The 13,122-nt window shown below is 36.5% G+C and overlaps 1 protein-coding gene across 1 annotated transcript in view; it reads left to right on the top strand.

Moving 5' to 3' along the window:
• LOC135689435 (protein scribble homolog) overlaps positions 1–11,799 on the top strand; it is a 50,575-nt gene extending 38,776 nt beyond the window's left edge. The window contains exons 33-40 of the mRNA XM_065206658.2: positions 92–154; positions 1,697–1,927; positions 4,912–4,962; positions 5,900–5,962; positions 8,688–8,711; positions 8,988–9,009; positions 9,458–9,552; positions 10,012–11,799. Coding sequence (XP_065062730.2) covers positions 92–154; positions 1,697–1,927; positions 4,912–4,962; positions 5,900–5,962; positions 8,688–8,711; positions 8,988–9,009; positions 9,458–9,552; positions 10,012–10,221 — 759 coding nt within the window. The 3' untranslated portion in view covers positions 10,222–11,799. The remainder of the gene's footprint in view (positions 1–91; positions 155–1,696; positions 1,928–4,911; positions 4,963–5,899; positions 5,963–8,687; positions 8,712–8,987; positions 9,010–9,457; positions 9,553–10,011) is intronic.
• Positions 11,800–13,122: the final 1,323 nt, after the last annotated feature.

The following is a 13,122-nucleotide window of genomic DNA, read 5'->3' as shown; positions in this document are numbered from 1 at the left end:
AATGTAGATTTTGTCTCATAGTTTGATAGGAAAGTACGATATCATTTTGGCACTTACTAGGCGTGTTTTCTATTATGGAATTACATTGCAGGTCAACGCAAGTGGTGCTGCAGGAAAAGATGGCAAGCTCAAGGTTGGCGTCAGGCTCCTGGAGGTAATTCAAGCATCACTTTCAGTTGATGACCTTTGGGACTTACTGAAAGATTGCTTTTGCATTTGACATCGCTGATATTCGTGTGACAGCCTTCTGATACGCCTATGGCAATCTTCTGACCCTATCCGGATACTGACACTTCTCTGAAACTCCTCTGAAAATCTGCTGTTACTCTTGTGACCCTCTCCCTCAACGCTTTGAAACCCCTCTGGCACCCTTCTGGAACTCTTCTAAAGATCTGCCGTTGCTCTTCCGACACTTTTCTAATAAACCTCTGACACTCTTATGGAACTCCTCTGAAAATCTTTCGTTACTCTTGTGACTCTCTCCCTCCATGCTTTGGCACCCCTCTTGTACTCTACTGACCCTTGCTTGACAGTCTTGTGGCACGGTCCCAGTACTAAAGTGATACCCAGGCTGTACTTAAGTGGTACCCTCCCAATACTGTAGTGAGCCTCTCTCGCTACTCTGGCTTTCTTCTGATACTCTCCCCTTACTCAAGTGACACCCTCCCGATACTTTAACAGACCTTTGCACTCTTCTGGCATTCCTTGTGCACTCCTCTTTTCCAGTCGACCCTTCACACGTGTCTTAAAGTTAATCAACTGAACCGTTACTGATGCAAACAAAATCATTGAAAACGCGGTCTTTTCGCTCATTTTGATACCTATCTTCGTCTATATTTCAGCAATGTATACACAAATTCGGCGCTTTTTATGCGCTACAATGCGTCAACCCTGCCAAAAAATTCTTGACATTTTTGCATATTGTTTTTGTGTTCTTTGACAATTATGCATTTCTGGTCCATTCTTGCTTGATCGATTCATGTGATGAGCAGTGTGAATGTTTCAGTTCAAAATGTTATGTAATCGTGATAAACTTCCGAGAATTGTCAAGATCAGTGCTCATTAGTATTCATACGTATTTGAGGCTTGACTTCATTTCTCTTTGCAATCTTTCTCCGCTATGAGAAATAAACCATATGTTGGGGGTTTAATCAGCGAAATACGTCGGTTTTTGGTAAATTTAGCAAGCTTTTTGTCTGTGCAAGTGTGAAATAGGCAAATATTTCGTTGGGCATTAAGTATAGCAAAACAGATGTTTTATTATGTTTGGGTGATTCGAGCTTAATTTAAGGTTTTGTCCTTGATTAGTTGGAAAAAGCCCACCAGGCCTGCTCTGGTTTGAGAAAATTTGTGACATTTGGCTTGTGGTTTTCGACAAGGCAAAACGTTTCATCCATTTCGGATATTCCAGACCGTAAACTGATATTTCCTGTCATTTTTTCCCATGCAACAGCGTTTATCTTACAGCGCCAATTTTAAAACCTCTCCCCGCTTGAATTTTCTGATCTCCTGTTTTTCAGGCAAAATACTCTTGTGGTTACAGTGTTGTCTCAACTATTGACGCGCCAAACACGTCAGCAAAAGGCAATCTTTTAGCAAACATCATAGCATCATAAGTCTTGTCATTATAGATGTTAGTATTTGTTTTTCCTCATAATTTGGGTTTTATTGCTAAAGCTTGTTCTTGCTGTGGCAGGTTAATGGACAGAGTATGCTTGGAGCTACGCATGTAGAGGCCGTCCGTGCGCTTCGTAACACCGGCGATAAATTGCACTTACTCGTGTGCGATGGCTACGACGCGGACGCAGCCAGCAACAGCCTCTCAAGCGTGATCGCCAATCCACTTGTGACGTCAGACATGACAAAGACTCACTTTCAAACCAGTTGCGAATCGATATCGTCTATTGATCGTGAGACAAGTACCGACGTGAGTTGATTTTTAGTTTGTATTCTATGGATTCCTGATTATTAAAAGCTCTCCAGGGGAAGCGTTTCGGATAAACATAGATTCGAATAGCCGAAAGTATGTCTTAACACTTACCCTTTTTTGTCAGAGCCACCAAGTCGTTTGTAGTGATTCGATCGAAATTGGGTGCATTAAGCAGAAATATTGAGCCAAAACATACATGGAATTTCCCTTTTAAACACAGACAGAAGAAGCTATATAGAAGTATTGGGAAGGGGCATTCAGCCGATTTTCACGTAGTAGGACTCAGAAAGGTTTAGAAGCCAGCGGTTTGAGTCGTTCTGAAGATTGGTCTAGTTGTTGGCAATTTGTTTAAGGGTATCAGCGTAAAATGCCAAGACTGTTTGTGTTTTTTACTCTCTAATGAGTTGAACTCTTGTGCAGTAATAGTTACAGGATTACAAAGCAATCACTGAGATTTGTTTTGTTTTATTTTATGGACGACAACCAAACTGGTTGCAAGCCTTTGAGTTGCACTAAATGAAAACATTTTTCATTTTATATTCTTCTACTTACAACAGTAACCTCACTTTACAGGTAGTTACTATCGGCTAGCCTGGTGACAAGTTTACTAATTTTACAAAAGTTATAACATTTAAATAAAATAATATGAGTGCAAAGAATCTTTAGAAGGAGAGCAGTTCAGGGTTTGTCCAAGTCTTATTGCGCATACAGAATATATAATAGGATGTGCGTATAATTATTGCTGACAGTTTTTTAATTATAAAATTACGGTGTTGGTAGTCAAGTTTTAGTTCATCACACATATCGATGAAAGAATCACAGGAGTTACCAAAGATACCGAGACAGCTGATAGATAGATTAACAAAGTTTACTTTTTTGAACTTAGGGCGTAGTTCCTTTAGAATAATAATAATATTACTAATAATAATAATGGTACAATCGAGCATATCCACTACAAATGTGGCTCTTCAACTCTAAAATTAAAAGCAAAGTTAAATTACAAGTTCAAAAGTTAAGAACAGTTGCATAATTATAAAAAGGGAATAATGTTTTTTAGTCCAATTTGTAGTTTGCTTTTTCAAATAAAGGCTTCTTTAAGTTAGAACAGAACGTCGTGAAGCTAGACTGAGATTTTATAGGTCCGGGTAAGGCATTAAAGCACTTTGCAGCGGCATCTTCAAAAGTATCTGCTATTAGTGATGGCCTTATACAGGATACTATTAGTGAATGCCTTATACAGGAGGCCTTATACGAGTTTCATTACTACTTCGCAGTACCCTGTTACAAGTTTGCAGTCTTTGCAAGCTCGAGAATTGAATTGAATAGGAATTGAATTGCCTTACTTTCTATTTGACGTTAATGTCATCAATACGTGAAACTATCGCACAAATTAAAAAAGTCATGTATTCGTCAGAATAGTCAGTGAGCCGCCCATGAGCGACCCCCAGTCAATAGTGAGGTCCCTAGTTATCATTGTTATTTGGTTTGGCGATAGAAGCACTATAACGTTATTTATGTATGCAGCACTTTATTTCATGCACTATAAGGAAAATAACCGAAGTAGTCGGAATAAGATCACTAAGAGCATCGATAACAGGTACAGCGTAAAAAAACGCAGAAGAAGCAACGTTATCTGAAAGTGATTTCTTTGTTCTAATTAGAACTTTAGTGACTGAATGTTATTATTGTTTAGAGAGTAATAAAATTACTCTCTAAAAACAGATCAGTCAACATAACTAGTGAAAAAGAGAGTGTATATCTAATGGAAGTGGTATCATTTGCTCAGTGGCGAAACGGAGGTATCTGGGGCCCAGAGGCAAAGCCGAGACAGGAGCTTTATCTACGAATCGCAAGAAATACCCATACAGGGGTGTAGAGCATGTCAAACACAATAGCAAGATGTTGAAATGATAATGGTTAAACCAGGGCGAACTGATTTAAATGTTAAAAGAGCTTTTCGTTCATTTATAGAGCTTTCAAACTTTTTGAAAATAAGTTGAACTTGGGCGAAGTCTCTAAAACATGGATATTAAAATTTGGGGTCCTTCTAGATCAGGGATCCTTAGCTAACGAACTAAGGTGCCCTAAACTGCTGTATGGTGCCCTAAACTGCTGTATGATCTGATTGTGTTGTAGTTCTGCGAAAAAGGGTGTTGGGCAGTTTGTGGAATTTCTTTGATTCGTATCACGTGAAATCTTAACTCGAAACAGCAGCTGCTTCCCCATTTAGTTTAGTAATCATAAGCTTCATTATCCATGAAATTCTAGATTTTAACCAAAAACCGTAATAATATTGAAAAATTCTCATCTGCTCCTTGGATTGTTCTGGAAAAGGAATTAGCCATGCCACGAATTTAATGCCCTGTAAAATTTTTAACCCTACATAGAAATCGCTTTATAAGGAATACCTAATTGTATTGATTAAAAAATCGTGATTTTCAGTGAGTGTTTCATGTATCTATTTCAGTATGGAAATCCAGCATTTTCCTTATCCATGAGATAACCTAACCTTGAAAATATGTTAAACTTTGGCTTTTGTATCTCCGCCCTGTTCTTCAAAAGCAAGTGATTTCTAATCTTTATATCTCACGTTGCATTATTAATGAGAAAAAATCTTTAAGATTTTGTGTTAGGGCAAAACAAGGATACGGTTTCCCATTTCATATGTATGCCAACTTAATCCTACAAATGCATAGATCTTTCAAGCCTATGTCTGTCATGAATCTTTCAGGTTTCTCTGAAATTTAAAAGAATTTTTTTAGATCCTTAATATTTATATCAAATTTTTTATATATACGAAGCTATGACCATCAAGTTCAATTATAATCGATAAACTTCTAAAAATGGGAAAGAATCAGTTTGGTCCCTGTAAGCATCGTTTTCTTTAATAAATTCCACCTTCCCAAAAGAATCAAGTTCCTTGTTTTACACATGTCACATGTTCTACAAAATATATTAGTCAATTAGTGAATTTTTTCTAGGAGGAAGCCGGGTCTCGCTCAAGTTGGGGAAAAGAAAACCTTGATCAAATCGTAAGTTTTTCTTTTTTAAATTTTTGGTACTCATTCGTTGATTCTAACTTCATTGAATTATATTCTGTCACAGCTAGCTATTTCGAACTCCCTCGTGCATTTCGCTTCATCCTTATCTGAGCTCGCCTAATTGGTGGAAACTGTATTTTTCATTCCTGAGAAAACATGTCAGATATTTGTTGTTGAAGTTTTCATGATTTTAATTCATTTTTATCAATAAAATAGTTAGAACTCATCGTTGTTCTGCTAAAAACCACCAACTATGCTCATTTGACTAGAAAGATCTTTTTGAGAAACTTCACAAGCTTTTGCTTTGAAAATTGAGAAATTATCCCAGAAGGAATCGTACTTCAACTAGACTTCAAGAAAAAACTTTTACTTTTTGGATACAAAATTCCATTTTTTAAATGGTTTTCAAGTTATGTTTAGTATTAGACCCTATTATGGTGAGAGCTAACTCTGGCAAACGTTTGTATTTTCTCTCTGAAAATGCGAGCTGAATGTCAACAGACTTTGCTGCTGCAAAATGTTTTTCCAATTATTGTACCCAAATATAAACCTCGCATCATGTTTTAAGGCAAGTCTCTCATATGTTTGCATTTAGTAAACTGGTTTATAGTGCACAAATAAACCACTGAAGTGATATAATTAGAAGCTCTTTCCAATTAAATTTACAGCCGTTTACGCTCCCTTGTTTTGATAGAATTCGCCGCAAAAACAAAATGTTTCCTGAAAACGAAGGGGCATACTCCCACTCTTTTGCAGAAAATTATGTTTTGAATCCTTAATTTGCCCTTGCCCCCTCCCCCATTTTCCACTTTGCGTCAATTCCCAGGAACTGCTTACCTGATTCAATTTTCCCAACAATTTAAAGATAAAATTATGATTTTCAACCTGGTGATAAATATAAAGGGGTATTTCCTTGCTTTTGTTTTAGGAAGCACTTCGAAACGCAAGGATTTCAGAAACGCAGTTTCTAGAGAATGAGTTAGAACTCAAGGTAGCTACTTCAATTTTTAATTTCCTAACAATAAATACACGAGAGATTGCTATCATCATCAATTTAGGCAACTGGTTTGTTGGACTCAGGTAGGGTGGGGTGGGCTTGTTAATGCTGAAAAGTAGTCAAATTCTTCTTTTGCTGTTCTATTTGCAACAATTTGTTCAAGATCTGCCCTCGGTATTTTGGTAGGTATCACTTTACCCCTGTCTTGAAGTTCTCAATCATGATACCTGCATCTTTTCTCTTACAATTTCTTTTCCTCGCTTGAATGGCATTATTGTTTACGACTGTACTGCTCTATGGGCCAGAATTGTGGTACTTGTGTTTCAAGGCATGTCATTATTTCAACATTGCCTGGGGTATCTTGTTTACGTAGCGTTTGAAACTTTCATTGAATTATTCGTGCTTTGCATCGACGCAGTTCTAGCTATTATGCTTAAAATAGAATACAGGGGCGTTCCTAGTACAAAAATAGTTGACAAACATGGGACAATAGATCTCATTCCAGTAATGTTTCTGAATAGTGTGTGGGTACTCAGAGGGTCATTTGTCATTCAATATAACGCTATCCCATCGACAAGTGTGGCTCGCGTGTGAAAATCTCGCGCTGAATCCAGAGAAATCTTGACTTTCAGGCAAAAGTGTTCTATCATCTTTGAAAACTGTGAGAATTTGCCTTCAAATTTTTGTTTTGGATTGGATATCAAACCAGGCGTAGCTTGATTTTTCTCTTCATCTGTGGTATGAAGCGAGAGATTTTAGGCCTTAGAGATACATCAGTGGTCTTAATTAAAAAAAACGGATAGTGTATCCATTTTTTGCTCTACCTTGCTTTGTTAATTTAAGTTCAAAAATCTAAGGAATTACCTTCATAGTTGTCTTTGCTGAAAGCAGCCAGATTTAGCTAATTTATTTGCAGGTTAACTTCCTCTAACCAATTGGATTCCACGTTGTTCATTGATCAGACCTCCAAATCAATTGAAAATACAATCAAAGTTTTGTGAATACTCTATCTGACAATCTGAAATTTGCCTACTTCAATCAACCATTGCACAATTTTTATAAGAAACACTTTGTAAGAATTCAAGATTATTGTGTGTTTGAGAATTTATTCTCATATTAACGAAACAAAAAAGATTTAAAACTGTTTTTAGTTGTCTTAAAAGCAATTTATTGTTTATAAGTGCAGAGAAACCAACATTTAAATAAGAACAGCATTAAGAACACTCGAGACACGAATTATACAGAAAATAAGAACTTCTTGCCTTAGCCGAAATTATCTGCTCCTTAAAAGTAAAGGGGGTTTAAGGTTTGAATTCTGCAGTGCTTAAATTTTATGGAATTTGGTGGTGTTGCCAATACGAAGTGTTTGTTTTCGATTACCTTCCAAAAACCCAGTGTTCGTGTGTTGTTCATTCGCAAAATTGATAACATTCCAGCCGATTGCGCCTGTCAACATGCGGACATAACGGTACATCAATCTTGACATAAGCTTTCCTTTGTTTTCGGTTACCCATTTTGGCATTCGGGTCCATATGATTGTTGATATGATGAATCATCTGTGTCTGAGACTTTGCCCTTGCTGTTTTCTCGCTTTGTTTTGGACAAGGTGGAGAAACTGATATAAATATGATAATTTGTATGTCAACTGACACACCCTTCCCCTCCAGTCACCTTGCCAAGAGTCCAGATTTGCTTGCTTCCTCTCATCGAAGAGCAATGCTCTAAAGAAATATACGATATGTTAAAAGCTAGATTTTTGTGTTTTTTAACCCCCTTTTGAGGCTATCGAAGCAACAGGTTCTCGGAATCTATGTTTTTTTTAATAGAATCCTCATGGAATTATTAGCACCCAATTCCGGTATTTACGATTAAACACTTTGTATAGATATTTACATCCAAATTTTTGCCAGCCTGAATGGAAATTTTTGCCAGCCTGTTGAGGCATCGGTTTTATTTTTCATTGAAGTTTTTCGTTTTTTGAAGGGGAGCAATTCAAATTTATCAATGAATCTTGTAAAACAATAACATTTTGCATGATAATTTTGAACCTCACGAATTCTCTTATTATTTTATTGCCAAACCTGTCCAATCGCATCAAGTTATTAAAATGATTTCTGGCATGCTCATCTTTCGTCACCTTATCTTATGAGTTATTTAAGGCATCCGATGCGCGTCAAAAAGCGTGGAAATATTGTTAATAGAACTCCAACTGCGTGATAGAAACTTTTTGATATATTTAAGGGTAGGTCAGTAGCACAAGCATGCATTTCTATCGAATAGCTGTTTGTTGACGGTAGCAAAACGATCGATCACAGTACCTTCTAAATAGTACAGATGGTATTAACAAGGAAGGGTGCGCCTGTTTCACACACTACAATGGAAAACAAAGGGACACAAACAGTCTTCCCTGTTGCAAGTGCCTTGACTGCGCGAAGAGCTAGTCTGCAAGAGAGGCATGCTCACCGATTATGGCAATATTCGTTGCTTATAATGAAGGTACTTTTTGTGGTTCCTGTCAGAATTTCTAGAACTATTGTTATTTTTTTCAAAGTTTTCATCCAACCAATCGTGGTCGAATACAAGTGATCGAATTCATCATTATTGTTACGTGTTTTGAGTTTGATTTTATCAAAGTGCATCGTATATTTACAATTACCTGGCAAGTTTTCCGAGTATGATATTGCTAATCGTTTAGTAATGACTTTCTTGCTTTTTTTAGGAAAGAGAACTGTTAAAGAAATCGGTATGTTTCTTAACTAATGTTTCTAACCATCATATTCTTTCCTATCTTTATGCTGATCCTCTGCAATGAAATGACTCGCGTGCAATGAAATGAAATTAAGATTATGTTTTCACTTTCTGACATTCAAAAGATAAAAAATGCGATCACACTCCCCCGAGTTCCCCTTGTAGCTTTTCCGTGAGTGTTTTCCGTGAATGTACGGGATTCTATGTATGCTAAAATATATATTTGCTTGGTTTTTGAATTACAATTATAACAAGAAATTTTTTATTTTAGGAAAAAGCATTCCAGATGTCTGGTAAGTTTTTAATCAAATTTTGTCCCCTAAGCAAATTGTAATTTTACAGAATATATTATGTTTTTATCAAAGTGCTGTACATTTGAAATGGAGCTATCGTGTTGGGCCGTTTTTACGTGCATTTTAATATTGCTATGCACAGGGGTTGAAAGCTTTTTTGTGTCTTCAGCCATAGGGCTCTGTATTCTGTTCCGAAAACCAGCATTGTGGGCAATTTAAAAGACAAATTATTTTTCACCTTACATCTAACACTTGTTAGTATTGTACGTATAAGAGGTGTTCTTGTGAAAATTTAACCTAGACAAAATTTAGTTCAAAGATCCCAGGCCAACGACCCCAAGCTACCGTCACCTACGTTATTGATATTTAATCTTGTTTTGAAATAAACTATCGTCGTTAGCATCGTCTATTTTGAAAGAGGTTACTAACATTAATTATTGATCTATAGGTAAATTGACGTCATCACTGGAACAAAATAACAAGTCAACAGAAAACCATGACAGATCCCTTGAAAAGATCGAAAATGGCTCTGAAAGGCAAGAGGTAGGTGCACCATTTTATAAAAATATGTCATAACTAATTTCGTTTCTCGGAGTTGGTGCTTCCTAATTACAATTACATCATGCAGAATACCTCCTTTGTTCTTTTTATTTGTGCGACATGTTTAAAAGCATTTAGATGGGCTAGGAAACATTTTGGCTGGGAGGGCTGCAGCCCCCCCCCCCCCATCCAATCAAGAAACATTTATCACATTTCAGGCACCATTCGAGCAGTTCTATCTCAATGAAGAAAAATATTCGGGCATGGTCCATGCTAAGCCCACGCCCCCCCGTAAGCGTTTGGCATCCGCTTGGCCCATGGGCATTTAATTTCTAAGGTAGAATTTCCCCAGTAAATTTACCTAATAAACCAATGAACTTGATGGGATCGTCTGATTAAGGAAGCTATTTGATTATTTTTGGAAATGCCTTTCTTGTTTGTAATAATTATATTTTTCGTTAGAATACACGGCAACCAACTGCAGCTGAATTACGTGCAATTGAGGCTGAAAAGAAGGCTGTTTTAAGACAAGCCCGCATGAAAGCTTTAGAAGAAGACGCTATGAAGGCGCAAGTTGTAATTGCTCAAGTGAAAGCGCTGTCATCGTCCTCACTAGAAGGTTCTTCTGTGTCAGACACAGATAGACCACTCGAAAATTCGCTTTTCAGCTAAAGAGAAGGCAACGTAGCGTAGTTTTCTCATTGACGCCGCCCAGCAGCCATTACGCTGGGTGTGTATGTGTATTTGTAATACACTGTGTTAACCGATGTTTCATTGACTGTGTTCACAGGTATACACTAGGTACTAAGATGAAGTGGATCGCCACTTTCTGTTTAGGCCCTGGGGAGGTGCTTGCCCTCCTAAATGTCTTTTAGTAGACAAATAATCCTTTTTAGATCCCAGTATCGTCAATACCCTATGCAGCTGTAATGTTATCATGAGATACTTTATGTTTCTTAACTGCTTGAAATAAGACAAGACTTTTCGAGAATAATTTTTCTATGCTCATTCTATTCAAGTAGATGCTTTTTTAAGCAACAATAATCCCCCCTTCCTCTGTACTTGAACTTGTTTATCAAAAGTTCTGCTGATATTTGGAAGAATGCTCCAGTTTTGTACCGCAGTTGTCAGTCGCATTTGAACTACCGAGCAGAATATCTGGAGAACTAATATGCACGTGAATAGAAAGGACATCTACGATCTTTAATGGTTTGATTAATTTCCAAGCTTCTAATTTAAATTAGATTTTATTGTTGGTGTTCCGAATCCTAAACACGGTTCTTGCACTCTGAGCTTTTTTTTATTTTAGATGAATTTTTGTTTCATCGTTGTTAAAGAACGGTTTGATCGTTATATCGGTTCATTTATTTTTAAACTGATTTTCCCTTTTTAATTCGGATAGATATGTTGTGTGTAGATAATATGGTTCTATTTGTGATCTTAAAAGAAGTTAATAATTGGGACTTTTAACGTCGTTTATTATTCTGTATCTGATTCTTTAAGTATTATTGAAACTTTGCCTGATTATATAGGTTTTTGACTTTCATAGTTTTTTTTATTGAAAGACCTATGAAGCGGACAGTAATTTTTGAAGCTATACCTGCACCCTGATTATTGCCAGTTGTATCGTCATGACAGATTCGATAGTTATATCCCGGTGGTCTTTCCTCAGCTTTTTACAAGCTAGTAAATTATTGTTTTCCAATCCTTGTTTTTCGTTTTGTTCTTATCCTCCCTGTCTCGCAAAATGTTGTAATTCGAACAGGCTATAGATATATAAATGTTTAATATACTGGATAGTGTACTTTTATCGAACTACAGACCTGGTGTTGATGTATTTTAGCAACTTTGATATTTTGTTTGAAGCGTTTGATAGCACGCATGCAGGCGATGATAATGTGTCACATAGATGCACTTTGCTGTCGTTTGAAATTAGATTTTTATTTTCATGCATTCGAAAGTAGTTTTTATCACGAAATGTAATGAGAAAAACCAGGTATTGGGACTGATTTACGAGGGTTCTTAGGACGTCGCGTTGATAAAAACTCCTTCAGAATGCCTCACGTCTATCAGATAATAATTGGTAAATAACTTTGACTTAGCTCGCTGCATTTACTTTTTAATTAGGTTTCTATTGATATTTGTACCAAGGTTAAGGATTGCTTAAGATCTTGTCTTTTATGATGGATATATTTCCATGAAATTTAGATCATACTGTACAGATGTAATGTTGTAGTATCTTGAAACTGATCTCAGTTGTGCTGTATTTTTGGTTTTTTTCCGATCTTGTGCTTTTGGAGAGGGAAATAAGTATTGTGATTAACAGCTCGACACATTATGTCACTAACAAAACTACTTCATGGAAGTGGCGTAACGCACGGTGTGCACCTTTAAACACAAAACCAAAACTAAGGGCCCCCAAACATTTGGACCCCGAAGGGGCCCCCGAAAAATTTGTCGAAAGGTGGCTTTTTGGATAAAAACAAATGTTTCTTAATAGCATTCGCAGCAATATTAATATGGGCGCAGGACAGGATATGATTTGTGAGCAAACACAATAATGATATAAGATAATGCATATGCATGTCAATTAGGCTTCCCCATACAATAATACCCCCACAAAATGAAAGTTTTAACTCGTTTAATTCTCACGTCAGAAAAGAATAAGGAAAGAGATGGTGCAAAAGGCCTTAAAGAAAAGATGGATAGTTTCGAATTTGTTCTGTTTATAGTTACCGCAATCCGCAAAGTCAAGTGTTTCTTTGATGAACTGTCTTGAGATGATGCGTTAAGTGATCCAGAAAAATGGTTTAAGGTCAAGGTTTTCTACAAAACAGTCGATACAGCTCTTATGCAGCTTCGATTGCGATTTAATGGGCAAGGTTTGGTAACAAACCTTCTCATGTTTCTTTACCCCAAATCACTGGCAAGTATGAGTTGTCTGATCAGATTTTCCCCATTAAAGCTGTAATTGCAGCATATCAAGATGATTTTACGGAAAATTTGGAAACCGAATTGCGGTTATTTGCAAAGGAGTCCAAGAAAGATATTGCAGACAAAGAGTCAGTTTTTGAAATTGTAAATTTGATGCTGGAAAGCAGAGTGAGTTCATCCTTTCCAGAAGTGTACAAATTACTAATTCTGTTTGTAACAATTCCAGTTACGGTTGCCACAGCTGAGAGATCATTTTCAAAATTTATATTGATTAAAACATACTTAAGGTCAAAGATATCTCAAGAAAGATTCGATAACTTGGCAATACTGTCCATAGAAAATTCAGAAGCCAAATCAATTGATAAGACGGAACTCACTGAGCGATTCGCACATGTAAATGCTCGAAGGCATAACAGAATTGGCATATAGAACTTGAAAGTTCTTTGTTCTGATACCTTTTCAAATAAAATCATATTCATGACGTTTTTTAGGTACTTGTGAACAAACTTTCGCATAATTTTACGGAAATTGCATTGATTACGTCTCTTCATATAGGCCTTGAAATATTCTTCATTATTCATAAGGACCACATAAGGACTTAAGGACAGAAAGTTTAAAGTTATGTTGGAATTTATAAAT

The sequence above is a fragment of the Rhopilema esculentum genome, chromosome 5, assembly GCF_057945365.1.
Source record: "Rhopilema esculentum isolate cy_ngs chromosome 5, ASM5794536v1, whole genome shotgun sequence".
Classification (NCBI taxonomy): Eukaryota; Metazoa; Cnidaria; class Scyphozoa; order Rhizostomeae; family Rhizostomatidae; genus Rhopilema; species Rhopilema esculentum.
Note: the sequence above shows the minus strand (reverse complement) of the source record. Positions and strands in the feature narration are given on the sequence as shown.